Source organism: Petromyzon marinus, chromosome 1, assembly GCF_048934315.1.
Source record: "Petromyzon marinus isolate PM22_M1 ecotype Great Lakes invasive population chromosome 1, UKy_Petmar_22M1.pri1.0, whole genome shotgun sequence".
Classification (NCBI taxonomy): Eukaryota; Metazoa; Chordata; class Hyperoartia; order Petromyzontiformes; family Petromyzontidae; genus Petromyzon; species Petromyzon marinus.
In genome coordinates this window covers 34,156,709-34,171,763 of record NC_133667.1, presented here as the reverse complement: position 1 = coordinate 34,171,763, position 15,055 = coordinate 34,156,709, and the positions used below count along the sequence as shown (strand labels likewise).

The following is a 15,055-nucleotide window of genomic DNA, read 5'->3' as shown; positions in this document are numbered from 1 at the left end:
ATAAAAGATCAAATATTTTTGCTCATTCAATCTATAGGCATGTCAGCCGGTTTGTGCATTCCGCAAGCTTTGTTCGCACCTTCATGACATAACCTTTTGTGCCCTGTTCCCAACACCCACCTGCAGGTCAATACTTTGCGAGCACAATGATTATTGTGGCCTTCTCAGTGGTGGTCACGGTCATAGTCTTGCAATACCATCACCACAACCCCGACGGAAAGAAGATGCCACAGTGGGTGAGTGGCTTTACTTCATATACAGACAGCAGCTGTGCTCACACACAAACCTTTACCCCACTATATGTAAGCACACGGATCGCATAAACATAATACATTTTTTAGTCATCAGTTTAATTTAAGTTTATACTGTTTATAAATAGAAAAATGCATGTCAAGGTGGGAACGATTTTGAAATATTATTTTTGCTGTTAGTACTGTTTGATTACATTCGGGGAGCGGCGATGCAGTGGTTAGCGCACTGCACTGTGGAACTGAACTCTGAGTTTGATTTCTGACGATGGCTAACATCAGTGGCGAGTGATATCTGAATCAATTCATCCACACGCATTGCAAGTATGATCAAACACCGCCCACGACTGATGCAGTGTAGGGAAACCTGTATGCAGCAGGGGGCTGACAAAGGGCTTCAGAGTAGTAATAATACAGGACTGTATTACTAAAATGTCTCCACACTTGCACGATACAAATTTCCTCGTAATAATTATAAAGCATAAAAGCGTAGGATTTATAGACAAAGGGCTGTTCAAGGGTTTGGTTTGCTATTTCGCTTTGGAGATACGGGCTCCCACCATAATAATGTGGCGTTTTTACCGCTGGCATTGGGTTGCCAATGGAGATGAATCCGACTTCATTCATCATTTGAGCAAGGAGACACTTCGACTTAGCACGAAGCATGAAAGAAAAGATTTCAATGGAGTTGTTAAACCCATGATTTTCATGTTGTTATGACCCCAATGTTCTCAATGTGACATTTGCTCCAATCGTACGCTTTCACTTTCACAGTTAAACATAAGCCATATCATTACCCAGGCAAGCATCACGGAGTTTTCAAAGCTTTAGGATAATATGCAAATTCTTGCGAGTTTTTTTTGCACGTTAATTTCACCTTGATGTCACGGTCCGCACTGCAGATATGTGATACGTTTTTTTAATACAATGTACAAATTTGTCGTATCGTTGAATAAAATATGGGGAATTATTTTGGTCAAGGTCAATTTGTCTGAACATTAACCTTTTATTGTTTCCTTCGACTTTTACTATCAATTTAAAATAAGTTAAAAACACAGAACAATGAAATGTTTATACATTTAAATAAATAATAGACTATTAATACAGCAAAGATGCAACGGCAAAACCTTGTGATTATATCAAAATCAGAATACAGTGAGGGAAAAAAGTATTTGATCCCCTGCTGATTATGTACGTTTGCCCACTGACAAAGAAATGATCAGTCTATAATTTTAATGGTATGTTCATTTGAACAGTGAGAGACAGAATAACAACAACAAAATCCAGAAAAACGCATGTCAAAAATGTTATAAATTGATTTGCATTTTAATGAGGGAAATAAGTATTTGACCCCCTCTCAATCAGAAAGATTTCTGGCTCCCAGGTGTCTTTTATACAGGTAACGAGCTGAGATTAGCAGCACACTCTTAAAGGGAGTGCTCCTAATCTCAGCTTGTTACCTGTATAAAAGGCACCTGTCCACAGAAGCAATCAATCAGATTTCAAACTCTCTACCATGGCCAAGACCAAAGAGCTCTCCAAGGATGTCAGGGACAAGATTGTAGACCTACACAAGGCTGGAATGGGCTACAAGACCATTGCCAAGCAGCTTGGTGAGAAGGTGACAACAGTTGGTGCGATTATTCGCAAATGGAAGAAACACAAAAGAACTGTCAATCTCCCTCGGCCTGGGGCTCCATGCAAGATCTCACCTCGTGGAGTTGCAATGATCATGAGAACGGTGAGGAATCAGCCCAGAACTACACGGGAGGATCTTGTCAATGATCTCAAGGCAGCTGGGACCATAGTCACCAAGAAAACAATTGGTAACACACTACGCCGTGAAGGACTGAAATTCTGCAGTGCCCGCAAGGTCCCCCTGCTCAAGAAAGCACATATACATGCCCGTCTGAAGTTTGCCAATGAACATCTGAATGATTCAGAGGACAACTGGGTAAATGTGTTGTGGTCAGATTAGACCAAAATGGAGCTCTTTGGCATCAACTCAACTCGCCGTGTTTGGAGGAGGAGGAATGCTGCCTATGACCCCAAGAACACCATCCCCACCGTCAAACATGGAGGTGGAAACATTATGCTTTGGGGGTGTTTTTTCTGCTAAGGTGACAGGACAACTTCACCGCATCAAAGGGACGATGGACGGGGCCATGTACCGTCAAATCTTGGGTGAGAACCTCCTTCCCTCAGCCAGGGCATTGAAAATGGGTCGTGGATGGGTATTCCAGCATGACAATGACCCAAAACACACGGTCAAGGCAACAAAGGAGTGGCTCAAGAAGAAGCACATTAAGGTCCTGGAGTGGCCTAGCCAGTCTCCAGACTTTAATCCCATGGAAAATCTGTGGAGGGAGCTGAAGGTTCGAGTTGCCAAACGTCAGCCTCGAAACCTTAATGACTTGGAGAAGATCTGCAAAGAGGAGTGGGACAAAATCCCTCCTGAGATGTGTGCAAACCTGGTGGCCAACTACAAGAAACGTCTGACCTCTGTGATTGCCAACAAGGGTTTTGCCACCAAGTACTAAGTCATGTTTTGCAGAGGGGTCAAATACTTATTTCCCTCATTAAAATGCAAATCAATTTATAACATTTTTGACATGCGTTTTTCTGGATTTTTGTTGTTGTTATCCTGTCTCTCACTGTTCAAATAAACTTACCATTAAAATGATAGACTGCTAATTTCTTTGCCAGTGGGCAAACGTACAAAATCAGCAGGGGATCAAATACTTTTTTCCCTCACTGTATGTATTTATACTGGAGGAATCCGATGAGCTATAAAGCTCTTTTTCACATATATCCAGCAGCATGCAATTCCTGAAATGCGTTTTCATGCAAAAATTACAAAATACATTTATATGGAAAAAAATCATATAGTTTAGCAACTCAAAGGTTAAAAACGGTTGAACATTAATTCATGGAACATCGAGTCAAGTGACATCGATATTTATGGTGAGAGTGCTTTTGTGTGCATTGTTTTGTCCGTAACTTGTCCTGAAAATGAAAAAAAAACTGGGTGAAAGATTGAAAATCAGTAAACGGTTCTGCATTATTGCTTCATAAAAGTCTAATATGTTATCAGCAGTCGCTACCTTTGTTGGCACTAAATTACTCTATAATGCAACACCTGTGGGAGGCTTTTGTGCAGCATGCTGTATTTGTACACTTTGTCCACTCGCAGTGACACAAAGCGCAACCACATATAACATCTTAAATGAACATGTATAGTGAGCTGTGCACGAGTGAACGAGTGGTGGCAATGTTTGATGCCTGATTGCACAATTAGAAAATGTTCCTTCGTGTTAAAACGCAATGCGATATTCACTCAAATAGGTAGGCTTAAATTTTGATTTAAAGCTTTCGTGACTGCAGGGATTCATATTATTGTTTTATATTTTTATTATTTTATTGTTTCCCTTCTACGTGACTTTACCGAAAGAACCAAGAATAGGTAGGCTTAGTCATCATGTTTGTCCCAAGCCAATTGCATGCCATTTTATGGGAGAATATTCTGTTTCATCTAAGCACGCCATCTGCTGTGCCCTGGTTACTGAATAGCAATCAATGACAATGCCACCTAGTGTGTTGGCACGATTATCGGAATGAACTGTTTTATTTACCACTTGCTTCCTGTATATTATACCTAAATATGTTGAATTTAAATATCACATCAAGTTTCTAGTGTGCTAAGTTGGCACCGCTGAGATCCTATGTTCAGAGATAGCTGCCCATGATTAAACCGGATTCTCAGTTGTACTTCCTTCATAGTCGCAGCCTGGTCACCAATGACAAAGGCATCGATTTTTGCACTTAATTTGGTCAAATCGCACTCCGACAAAAAAATATATAGCAATTGGACTGACATCTGAAAGTGCTGCACCCTAGTGTGGATAAGGTCACCTGAAGTCATTTCAGAAGCAGTTCTGTGATATCTACTTCCACGGGCCACTCTATAACATGGGGTAATGCATGGTGTGCGAGTTATTAATGGATGCTTCATTTCATGACATGACACCGATAACACATTTGGCATTAAATTGCCAAAACTAATATTTACATCACGATACATTTAAACTTGAAAGTTTAGATTGGTCACATTGTGAGATTTGAAGACTTAGCTGATAACATAAACATTTATTTGCGTGTAGAACACAGACAATTTGACATTTTTTGTTTGCCTGTTTACAATCAAATATCCTGCAACCAAATATATTCAAATTCCATTAAAAAAAAATCAACCGACAAATGTTTCCGACATAAAATGTTCAATTGTGGCCTAATGGCAAATAGAAAAATTACCTGTCGACAAAAATCCATAGCAAGTCTGCTAAAAGTGGCCTTTGCAGGAAAACCAAAGTGTAAGGTTAAGTTGAAGCAAAGTGTGAACGATTGTCAGGGCAGATGGATCGCGGGCAGGACCGAAGAGCTCTTTCATTACCCTCAGCATTCTCCCCACTGCCTCTCCGTGTTACTGGAAATGCATCACCACATGTTCAGCCAGCAGCACAAACAATCCAACCGAGCAATTATTATTCCCAACATGCAACACACTGCCAGCGACACAGCGAGATGCCTCGGGGAACAAAGCAGCTATTTATCACTTCAACAGCACTGCTTCCTGTAAATGCAGCCATCAACTCCAACTTAGGGAAATCATTGAAAAGCACCATGCCTTTCGCTCTAGAAAATATATGAAATGTTTAGTTTTCAAATGCACTTAATAGCCCTCGATTAAAATGATTCCTTCAAGACATGTTTAATGTCGGCATCGCTTTACTTGTTTTAACTGAGATTACGATACCCATAATTATGGTAAGATCCGACCGTGTCCGTCCAGTGCTCCCCGAGCTGCATTGGCTTCCGGTTGCCGAATGAATATATTACAAGGTCGCACTCGTGACACACAAAGTGCTTGCCACAAATGAACCACAATACCTTACTGATCTCGTCAAGGAACACAAACCATCACGAAAACTCCGGTCATCCTCGCAGCGGCTTTTTGCTGGCCATCGAACAAAGACGATCACTGCATTGCGCTACTTTCAGGTGCGCTTCTGCGGCCGTCTGGAATGCTCTTCAAGCCGATTTTAGGAAGCCACTGGAGCTATGCACTTTTAAATCATCTATATTGAAAACTCATTTCTTTAGAACTCAATTTTGAATTCTACAAAGTATATTTATCGCTTCAAGTCGACACATGATTAAAACATGGGATCCAGCATTATCCATGCTTTCACATTCGTGAATGATGTATTTTACTTATTAAAATCTTGGCCTGCACTTGTATTTTATCTCAGCCAATTTTATAAACTCTTGGGTCAAGACCAACTCATTAAACGTAAGCATCTCATTGTTTGATACATATTCAATCAGTTAACATTTTCTCATGCAGAACCAAATATTATGGTTCTTTATGTTTACCTTTACAATTACAATTGAGTAACCTTCAGCTTAAAATTTGTCATAAAAAAATATACATTTCAGTGGTTAAGATCCTACATCGGTAGGGGATGCTGTAAAGTGATTTGTCTCTGGCTATTTCCAAGTATGGATACGCGTTCAAACACGTTTCGTCCCATCTGTCCACCTGGCTTAGGTTCGCGTTATCCTGCTCGATTGGTGTGCCTGGTTCCTGCGCATGAAGCAGCCCGGGAGAGAGCGACATGAGCTCGCCCGCCGCCTCAGCATCCTGCACCGCAACAGCATGGTCAGCTTGGACCTCGCTCTCCTGTCGGCTAGCGGCATACATAAGAAAACCAACGGACACGGCGTCTTCATCGGCTTCACAAACCCCGACGCGCCACAGCAGCCGCCCACCAGCGACTCGGGCGTCATGTGCGGCCGGGAGACCTGCTTCAATAGCACCGGGCCCGAGGAGGAGCCTGGCAATGCCCAACGTGGAATGCCTCCGGACCCCACTGCGGGTATGAGCAGCGAGATCACCAAAATCTTGATAGAGCTACGCTACATCGCGGGGCGCTTCCGCACGCAGGATGAGAACGAGGCGATCGCGTCGGAGTGGAAGTTTGCTGCCGCCGTGGTGGACCGGCTGTGCCTGCTTGCCTTCACCCTCTTCACTATCATCTCCACCATCTCCATCCTCATGTCTGCACCACACTTCACTGAGGCTGTGGCCAAAGACTTCACATGAGTGGAACGGTCGGTGTAAAGATACCCCAGACTTGTGATCTTTTCATCCATTTGCTTCAGGTGTTCCCTGTGACATTGCCAACATCGCAAGTGAGCTATTGAAGCTTTAGTAAAAGTTGATAATGGTGTAAAATTACATTCTACAGATGAATACAATTATTCATTTAAACAATGTAACAGCTTTTCCTGCGGTCCTTATGTAAGCCATGGTGATTGTTCTTTATCCTGGTGAGAGCCCACTCAGATTGTCTTTTTTCTGAGAGCTGTCTGGAAAATTGTGATGAAGAGTCATTTAAATAATTTAAGGCACTTCGCTATCAGGTATTCTAACAGTTACAATAGTCCTCACTTGCGAGTGATGATGTCACAGGCTGCAGGTTCCTTCATTGAAGATGGTGCGTTTTTGGCAATTTACCACAGAAATTACCATATGGTTATGGGATGTTAACCACCAACTGTGAAAAATAGGGGATAGTAGCGAGCACAATTCCTACAAGGGATGTCCAGTTGCCATTTGTACTCTACAGTACATTTTCATTTGTATATTGTCATAAAGTAATAATGCATTTCATCAAAATAATAAAACGTTAATTATTTCAAAAGCAGCCAAACCGTAATTCACAGACTGGGAATGATAACAGTGTATGATAATGGAAACATGGCACAATAATTCAATATCATGTCCCATGTGCTTAATTTACTTGCAATGTAATTCATTTTCCAAGTCAAACTAGTGCCCTGTGTTTTTCTCAATTTATCCACAGAGATTGACAAAACTCTAGTGATACTGTGAACATTTTACAGATATAATGCTATTTCACGTGTGAAAAAAAACAACATTGGTTTAGCAGTGACATTAACGGAGCTGCATGCCAACAATATTACAGTTCTCATTGTGTGCTGAAAATCTGCTCATTGCTTTTGTAACACGCTGTCAGTTGTAACAAACAACAGTTTGACAGATAACAGATAGAGATATATTCAAGAACACATTTTGGAGAAAACAAGTCCAATCGACTAAAGGTTGAGTAAGCAATGGCGTTCTCAATTCCGCGGAATCTTTTTTACACTTGGCACAATCGCTATTTTTCAGAAGTGATTTTTGTTTTCCATGATAAACTGTTAATGTCGGAAAGGATACATTTTGATTGAAAGCTTTCGTGACTGCAGGGATTCATAATCTTGGTTCTTTCGGTAAAGTCACGTAGAAGGGAAACAATAAAATAACACAAGCAATCATCATCAGGTGTGAAAACCACAGCAAGAAAATTTTCATCATCAGGTGTGAAAACCAGCAAGAAAATTTTCTTGCTGTGGTTTTCACACCTGATGATGATTGTTTGTGTTGCAGTCGAAACGTCGTGAGAATTTTATTGTTTTTATATTTTTATTATTTTATTGTTTACCTTCTACGTGACTTTACCGAAAGAACCAAGAATATGTCGGAAAGGATTTCAAAATGAGGGACAATACCATTTCAGCGTGACATTAAATATTTGATGAAACGATAAATTTACAACCACTGTGCATTTAAAACTCATCACAGTGCAGAATCTTTCATCAACATGCTTTAATAATCAATACAACTATTTAAAAAGATGGAATAACAAACGTATGCATTGTCTTCAAAAAGCAAAGCGAAAGCAAAAATCTTAAAAACAAATGAAATTCCGAAACAAATGTTACATCATAGGTTATACAAGAACCTTTCATTGTGTTTCTGCCAGGCAGCAACCTTATCTTGTGATTAAAGTAAAAATGTGTATACACAGTTCTAGAGTGCATACAGAGTTGTACTCTATTGCAGGGCAGCCAGTGCATCTAACTAGGGCTAATTTGATATTTTACTGAGTCGTAGACGTTTTCCCGTTTAAAATATGGTACTTGTAAAGTTAAGGTATAAATAAATATAACATGAATAATTCACAAGTTGTCCACCACGCAAGTCCGTGTAAAAATTGTGTGGGTATTCCTTCAAACAAACAAAGGTTATCATTATTATTATTGTTCATTACTTTAAAACTAGCATTTGTTTTTAATAACTGTGTTTTTGTGTTGTCATGTTTGTCTTGTTAAAGCAGTGACCTTTACAAGTTGATGTTTAGATTATATATAAGCTGCATATACAAATGTATTGGGTTTACAAAATAAATGTTTATTTTCTTCATTAAACTCATGAAGGTTTTGCATATTTTGTTTCAATGTTAAACTTTTCAGACTGCAATACAAAAATTGCTGATTAAAAGATTACCAAAATGAAACGATCACAATTAATTTTTACTGAAGAGGGCGTTGCATGTTTTCCTTTTTTTTCTGCAAACATGAACATACTATGCATTACAAGCATCAGACAAAGAATCAATTGCAAGCATGGAAGATTAAATTGTATATTAATTCCAGATATATCTTTAATAGGATTCGATTTAAAAAAAAAACTGGTTATCACTGTTTAAAAAAAAAGGGTGGCCCATTCAGGATTGGCAACATGTAGTGCAGAATGGTGCTCGGTGTAATTGGTGTCAATCAGAGATGAGCATCATGAAGCTCCAAACAGATGGTGGTAGGTTATATAACTGTGAAGCTAAATCCATCCGCATTAAAACACAGCAGCTGAAGTTATACTTCAGCATTACCATACTGCTTGCCTATTCTGAAATACCTGGGCCCCAAAAGCAGCCAGACAGCATTTTGCATTAATTTTAAAGATAACACAAAGTGTGGAATAAATAACTTACAAAGATAAGATTTTTTATAAGTAAAAGTGTAATTTAGTTTGAACTTTTCCTGCAGTTTACTTTAAGATACTAGCAGTCTCAATTTAGAGGTAACACATCCGCTCATTTACATCCGTGACCATCAGAAATTATGACACCTTTCAGTGTCATTATAAAACACCTTTCAGTGTCATTATAAGACAGCTTTTAGTGTAATTTTCCAAGAACAGATGAGAAAACTGAAGGACATCAAAGCCCTAATCATTGAGTTGACAAAGCAGCGCTGCTCCTTTGGAGATCCAGTAGTCACTGTCCCTTTTAGAAGGTATGAAGACGGTGACAACAAAATTGGTTGAGTGACCTGAAAGGAAAAAGGTCAAATCTTTACATTTATCCTTACACCATTACCCTTTTCCCTGTCATAGTCTCACATTATTACACGCTGCAAATGAAACTTCGAAAATAAAAGCACATTATCTTGTTTAAACGTATTGTGATGTACTGTGTAAACAACTACATTTAAAACAATGATATGATAGTGCCTTTATACACCATGTACACAAACAAATCTATCTCACACAATGATTTATTTGTAAAATGCAAATGTCAACTCGAGATGAAGGCTAGAGGGATTACATGAAATGTGCATAGCAACCCTCCTCACAGAATGCACACACGGCTTTGCATTCTCAGCACAAGTACTTATCAGTCAATAATTCAATATTCATGCTGCAACCCAATAGGTCATGTTTCAGAATCAAAGGAAAGTCACTCAACCTGCATTACCAGGATTGGCAAGAACAGCCAAGCCTTGCAACACTCCAAGTAGCCACTTAGTGTAGTATATTTAAATGTGTTTTTGAATTCATTCAGATGTTGTCTATTGGTGCCTTTTTGTGAGCAATTTTCTTCATGATTTACAATGAATAGCAAATTATGGCGAAATGGTCAAACTGTGATGATGGGCAAAAGTCCTGCGACTTAGGTGTATCATTATTGTGAAGTTCCTCCTTAAAAATGCTAATAAAACCATGTTTTTGACATATATGAATCATCGTCTTTTACAGGAAGAAAAATACGTGCTCAGTTTTATAAAAAAAAATGATGTAATAATACAGCACATTTAATGTACCGAGTTATACATCTGATTTAAATCAGTATAAAACTTGAGCACATTTGGAGCCACAGTAAAATGCATTGAATAAAGCATATGAAGAACATTGTGTGGACGCTCAGAGCCATGAACTGATATGTTCGTTTAAGTTATTCCTTGTGACATAATATATATATTTAAACCCTGTAGATTACCAGATGTCTCTTAACATTAATAATCCATTTCTGGTGAAATTATTATATAGTACTGTAATTACATAATAAAATGCACTCCAGAGCAGAGTCGTTTTGATGCACGGTCATTTTAAACTAGCACATCCTAGGACTAAGACGTAATGAACCTTATTTAAAACTCACACACGTAAAATTACAAAAAGACTGCTCATTACTTTTGGATGTATAAAATACATTTTGATATAATGGTATGTACATTATTTGTCTATGTGATATAATTATTTGAATCAACCCAAGTAGCATGTTATGCAAACATGTGATAGTTACTAAATAACAAAGCATTTTGTAAAAACAAGTAAATATGTTAAATTATTAATGACAATTCGTAAAAGATCATTTGCATCCCAATGCATGAATGACAGAGTTTGCACATATCAACAACAAAAATAAACTAGCAAATACAAATACATCTTTGAAAATGCACGAGGAAAGGCCCTTTGTGTAATAATGTACACAGAGATGAACTTATATCACGGTCACGATTTCTCCATGCAGGATTTCATCATCCCTCGTACCTTACAATGAAAGCACTATGTAAAATGTAAATGTCCACATTACTACAGATCCTCTTCGTATTCATATGTTGAACATATACTTAATATTTAAGTAAATGACATGGATGCGTTAATGGTGATCTTTCGAAACTGCTGTAAAGTATGTTCATACATAAAACAAGGTTGCTTCTTTGTTATATAATGGAGCTATGCTGCCTATTCCAATTAAATGCTTAAAAGTCATGGCAGTTATTTTATATGGTTGTATTTTTTGTTTGGTTTTGTATATTTTTTAACTGCTGCCCATGATTTATTAATGACATCAAACCTTTGCCACAAAATGTGCTCATTAAATTTCAAGTAAAAAAATTTAAACGGGACATCTGGTGTCACAACTCCTGTTCGTAAAGCGGCACATTTTGAGCTGACCTATTTACCTGATTCGAGTGAAGTGTGAGCTGCGGCTTTGAGTGTTGGCTTATATAACTGCAAGGTGAGGAGCAATAGGGAGGAGATATACTATGTGTACAAGATATACAATGTTTGGTGCTATGTGTTGGAAATTATGTTGGTAATATGCTTACCAGTACATACTAAATTGCATCATTTTTTTCATTCCCTCTTCGCTCTATTCTATGTAAATATTCGTCACAATAAACGGTCAGATAATAACTCCTTTTTAGAATTATGCCATCAAATGGTCAAATTCAAAACCACATAGATGCAAAATGATACCTCGGTATAAAGTTACTGTGTTAGACAATCATTTATACACATGATCAAGCAAACCATAGACTTTAGTTCATCACTTAGCTGAAGTAGACATGTGAGGAAGTTATTTTAACAAAGTAACATTTCATGGAATGCTGACAAATGTGACAAACTAAGGTGACACTGATGCTGATGAAAAATATTTGAGTTAATTCACTAACCAGTAGTGGAGAGAGTTCCCGCACGGGCAGAAGTCTTGTAGAGTGGTGCGTGGTATAGAGATGGATCAGGCTGGTAGTTCTGGCATGGCTCAAAGTGCAGCACAGGCAGAGGAGGGTTCATCTGCGCTGCCAAAGCATCCTCCATCACCATGTCCTCGTCATCCCAGCGTGAGGCATCCATGAATAACCCATGCACCAGAACACCATCTTGCACAGCAGGCAACTGAACACACATAAAAGTCATCAAGTGTGGCAGTAAATGCATAGACTAAAACGCACACAATAGAATCAATGTAACGAGTATGCCTCTGCGCACATTACAAAGTCGGTATTAGATACGCTCCATGTGTTTCTATTCCCCCAGATCTACGCACAATGTGTACATAAGCATATAGTCAATGTACTTCTCTCGGGGAAATCGAGCACATTTGTTCTATAAATCAACCGCCATTACGAGATCCGATGCACACTTGGTAATCTATCGTAGCTAAATATCACCTCAGGCATCAACATAAGCCAAATGGGGGTTTGCGATACAGTACTTTCATATCGGTTGTGAACAACAAAGTATCTTTCATCGTGTTTTGTTTTTATTCAATTTGTACTATACCTTTGGCGTTTTTTAAATCCAATTTTATGTAATAACGAAGCAGTATTGCTTATTTATTTATATACATCACTTTAAATAATTGGGGAGGCCTTCCTCCAGCTGTGGACTGATCATGACTGAATAGGAATAACAATACCATTTAAAAAAAAATGAGACCAGAAGAGTTTCAGTAATGATTAAGCATCTCTTTCAGGAGGGTCCTATTATATTACATCAATTTCATTTTGCATAGGCATAGGAGCAAATCAGAGTGCTTTGGAAACACCCCCAAAAATCGGTTTGGAACACTTTACATTTGTTCTGCTTTGTGTAAGAGCTTTGTTGCCTGACAGATGGGTTTCCAGGTTGCTGGATTATGGGGGGGTGCGTACATCACACGTGGCGCAATATATGAAAGTAAGACACATAACGTACTTTGTAGGTCAATTTGAAAATTGCACAACTTAAAGAAATGAAGCTAACAGGAGCTAAGCTGTACGAGATGCAATTCATTTAAAAATAAAATACCAATCGGGTAGACTGTACAAAGCCAATGGCTTAACCCACTGAAGCCAGAGCCGAGTGAAAAGCCAACCTCGTAATGCAAAACACAGCTTTTATTGAGAACGAAGTTTTGTTTATGTTTATAATTTGTTTACACATCAGAAATACCATTCAATAAAACTTAAAAGGAACTAGACTTATATTTTGCAAATCACTAAACTGATTTTGGCTGGATAATTCATATCTTTATATTCTTTGGGTCTTTCGGTAAAAGCCACGTAGATCGAAAAATAATGAAAAAATAATAACAATATCACGACGTCATTAGACCTCCTTTGCCAGTACCAAAATATAATAATAGGGTTGTTCCCCTTTTTTTCTGGCAACAAAAACTGAAACCTTTTTACAAGGATTCATGTCTGCATTAACCACAATACTTGCAGTCAAAATGCAAACAAGAAACACACTGATAATATATGCATTGTCCTTGAAACTGATTGGTGCTCGACCAGATGACGCCAAAGGGCGTATTGCTCAAAGACAATGCACTGTCAAAGTAATGAGGGCCCATCTCTAAACCTTTATAAACAGCCTGCCTCAGCAGCTTTCCTCTTTTTTCACCTGATGACGATTGTTTGTGTTGCGATCGGAACGTCGTGATATTGTTATTATTTTTATTGTCATTTTTTTTCTATCTACGTGGCTTTACCGAAAGACCCAAAGAATATTAATTCCTGCAGTCACGAAAGCTTAAAGTAAAAATGCATGTTACGTTTCAAGGGAAAGAGTACAAAGCTATTTTTTAAACCACTCATATGAGGCTTATAGCCTGCCTCTAGTAAAATGGTCAATTAAGTTAAGAAAAATGCAACAGCTATTTTTTTTTACTCACTTGTTCGAATAGACAGTACTGTATCAATGTTTAAATATTGTTTTATGCATTTTACATTACAGCCTGAAGACATTCTTCCATTTTTGGCTTAAATATCAATCTGCATTACCGTTCCATGCAATACATAATATATATTCCCAATACAAGCCTTCAGCCAAATGAGATGTAAAGTGAAAGTCAAATTCCTAGAACTAATGTATTATTTACTTCATCAATGTATTAGATAAACCTGTATTAATATAAGCTTCTCTCTGTCAAACATGTTATATTCAACCAACATCATATTTAAACTAGATATGTGTCGACATCATGATAAATGACTGTTATTTTTATCGTTATAACTCGTACATGCAGTCTCACATTGATACCTTGGGTAAGGCATCTCCAATCTTCAGCTCGACGAGTGACTCAGCAGTCATCATTTCACAGACACAGCCATATCAGCAACCCCCTATAGACGTCATATCCTGAGCAACCTCAGGGAAATAATATTTGTGTGGCTGGCTGGGCGAATATAATCTTCATACGTCTACTGCAACCTCCCCTCTAACTGCCAGGCCACACCAAGAGCTGCTTGATTTATTGTGGCTGGGCATCAACGCTATCGTCGGTGTATATGGAGGAGGCAACATCACTCACAATGCTTTAAAACCATTGCACTGCTGGTGAGTCATGTGTAGCTCCTAGGCCACTAGCAATTATTTGAAAAGGAGTATTGTAATGTTAGTTGACTATTCAAACAACGGATCAATAACAATGCAATACTGTAATAAAGTGACTTAAATCGATATGTTTACATTGCAGAACTCATCCTCCAAGTTTGTGTGAGGTTTGTTAAGCACTCAATATCTGATCATTTGTAGCAAGTAAGGTATATAATTAGAAATGGCTAAATAGTGAACAACAGAAATAATATGGGCCATTGCAGAAACATACCAACAACAAGCTAAAGGAGAACATATATAAATGATTTACTGCTCACACATCAGCCAAAAAAGGTAACATTTCAATATATATATCTATTTAGGTGAAATTTAACATTTCTGTTCATGCAATTTTATTTTATAGCTTTAAAGACGTGATGCCTCCACAAGGGTTTCATTTTCATTTTTAAAATATGTATTAGCGAGTACCCAGAAGCCGTGACAGCTTGCGTCAAAAAGCCCCAAGGAG

The 15,055-nt window shown here is 38.2% G+C and overlaps 2 protein-coding genes across 5 annotated transcripts in view; one reads left to right on the top strand and one right to left on the bottom strand.

Annotated features, from left to right (window-relative positions):
• Positions 1 to 10,175, top strand: part of CHRNA7 (cholinergic receptor nicotinic alpha 7 subunit) — a 59,573-nt gene extending 49,398 nt beyond the window's left edge. For all 4 annotated transcript variants that reach the window (XM_032950267.2, XM_032950276.2, XM_032950260.2 and 1 more), the window contains exons 10-11: positions 127 to 236; positions 5,857 to 10,175. In XM_032950267.2, the coding sequence (XP_032806158.1) occupies positions 127 to 236; positions 5,857 to 6,411 (665 nt within the window). In that variant the 3' untranslated portion in view covers positions 6,412 to 10,175. The remainder of the gene's footprint in view (positions 1 to 126; positions 237 to 5,856) is intronic.
• DNAH6 (dynein axonemal heavy chain 6) overlaps positions 7,963 to 15,055 on the bottom strand; it is a 75,324-nt gene continuing 68,231 nt past the window's right edge. The window contains exons 76-77 of the mRNA XM_032950246.2: positions 11,898 to 12,120; positions 7,963 to 9,485 (exon numbers count right to left, since the gene is read on the bottom strand). Of these exons, the coding sequence (XP_032806137.2) occupies positions 9,382 to 9,485; positions 11,898 to 12,120 (327 nt within the window). The 3' untranslated portion in view covers positions 7,963 to 9,381. The remainder of the gene's footprint in view (positions 9,486 to 11,897; positions 12,121 to 15,055) is intronic.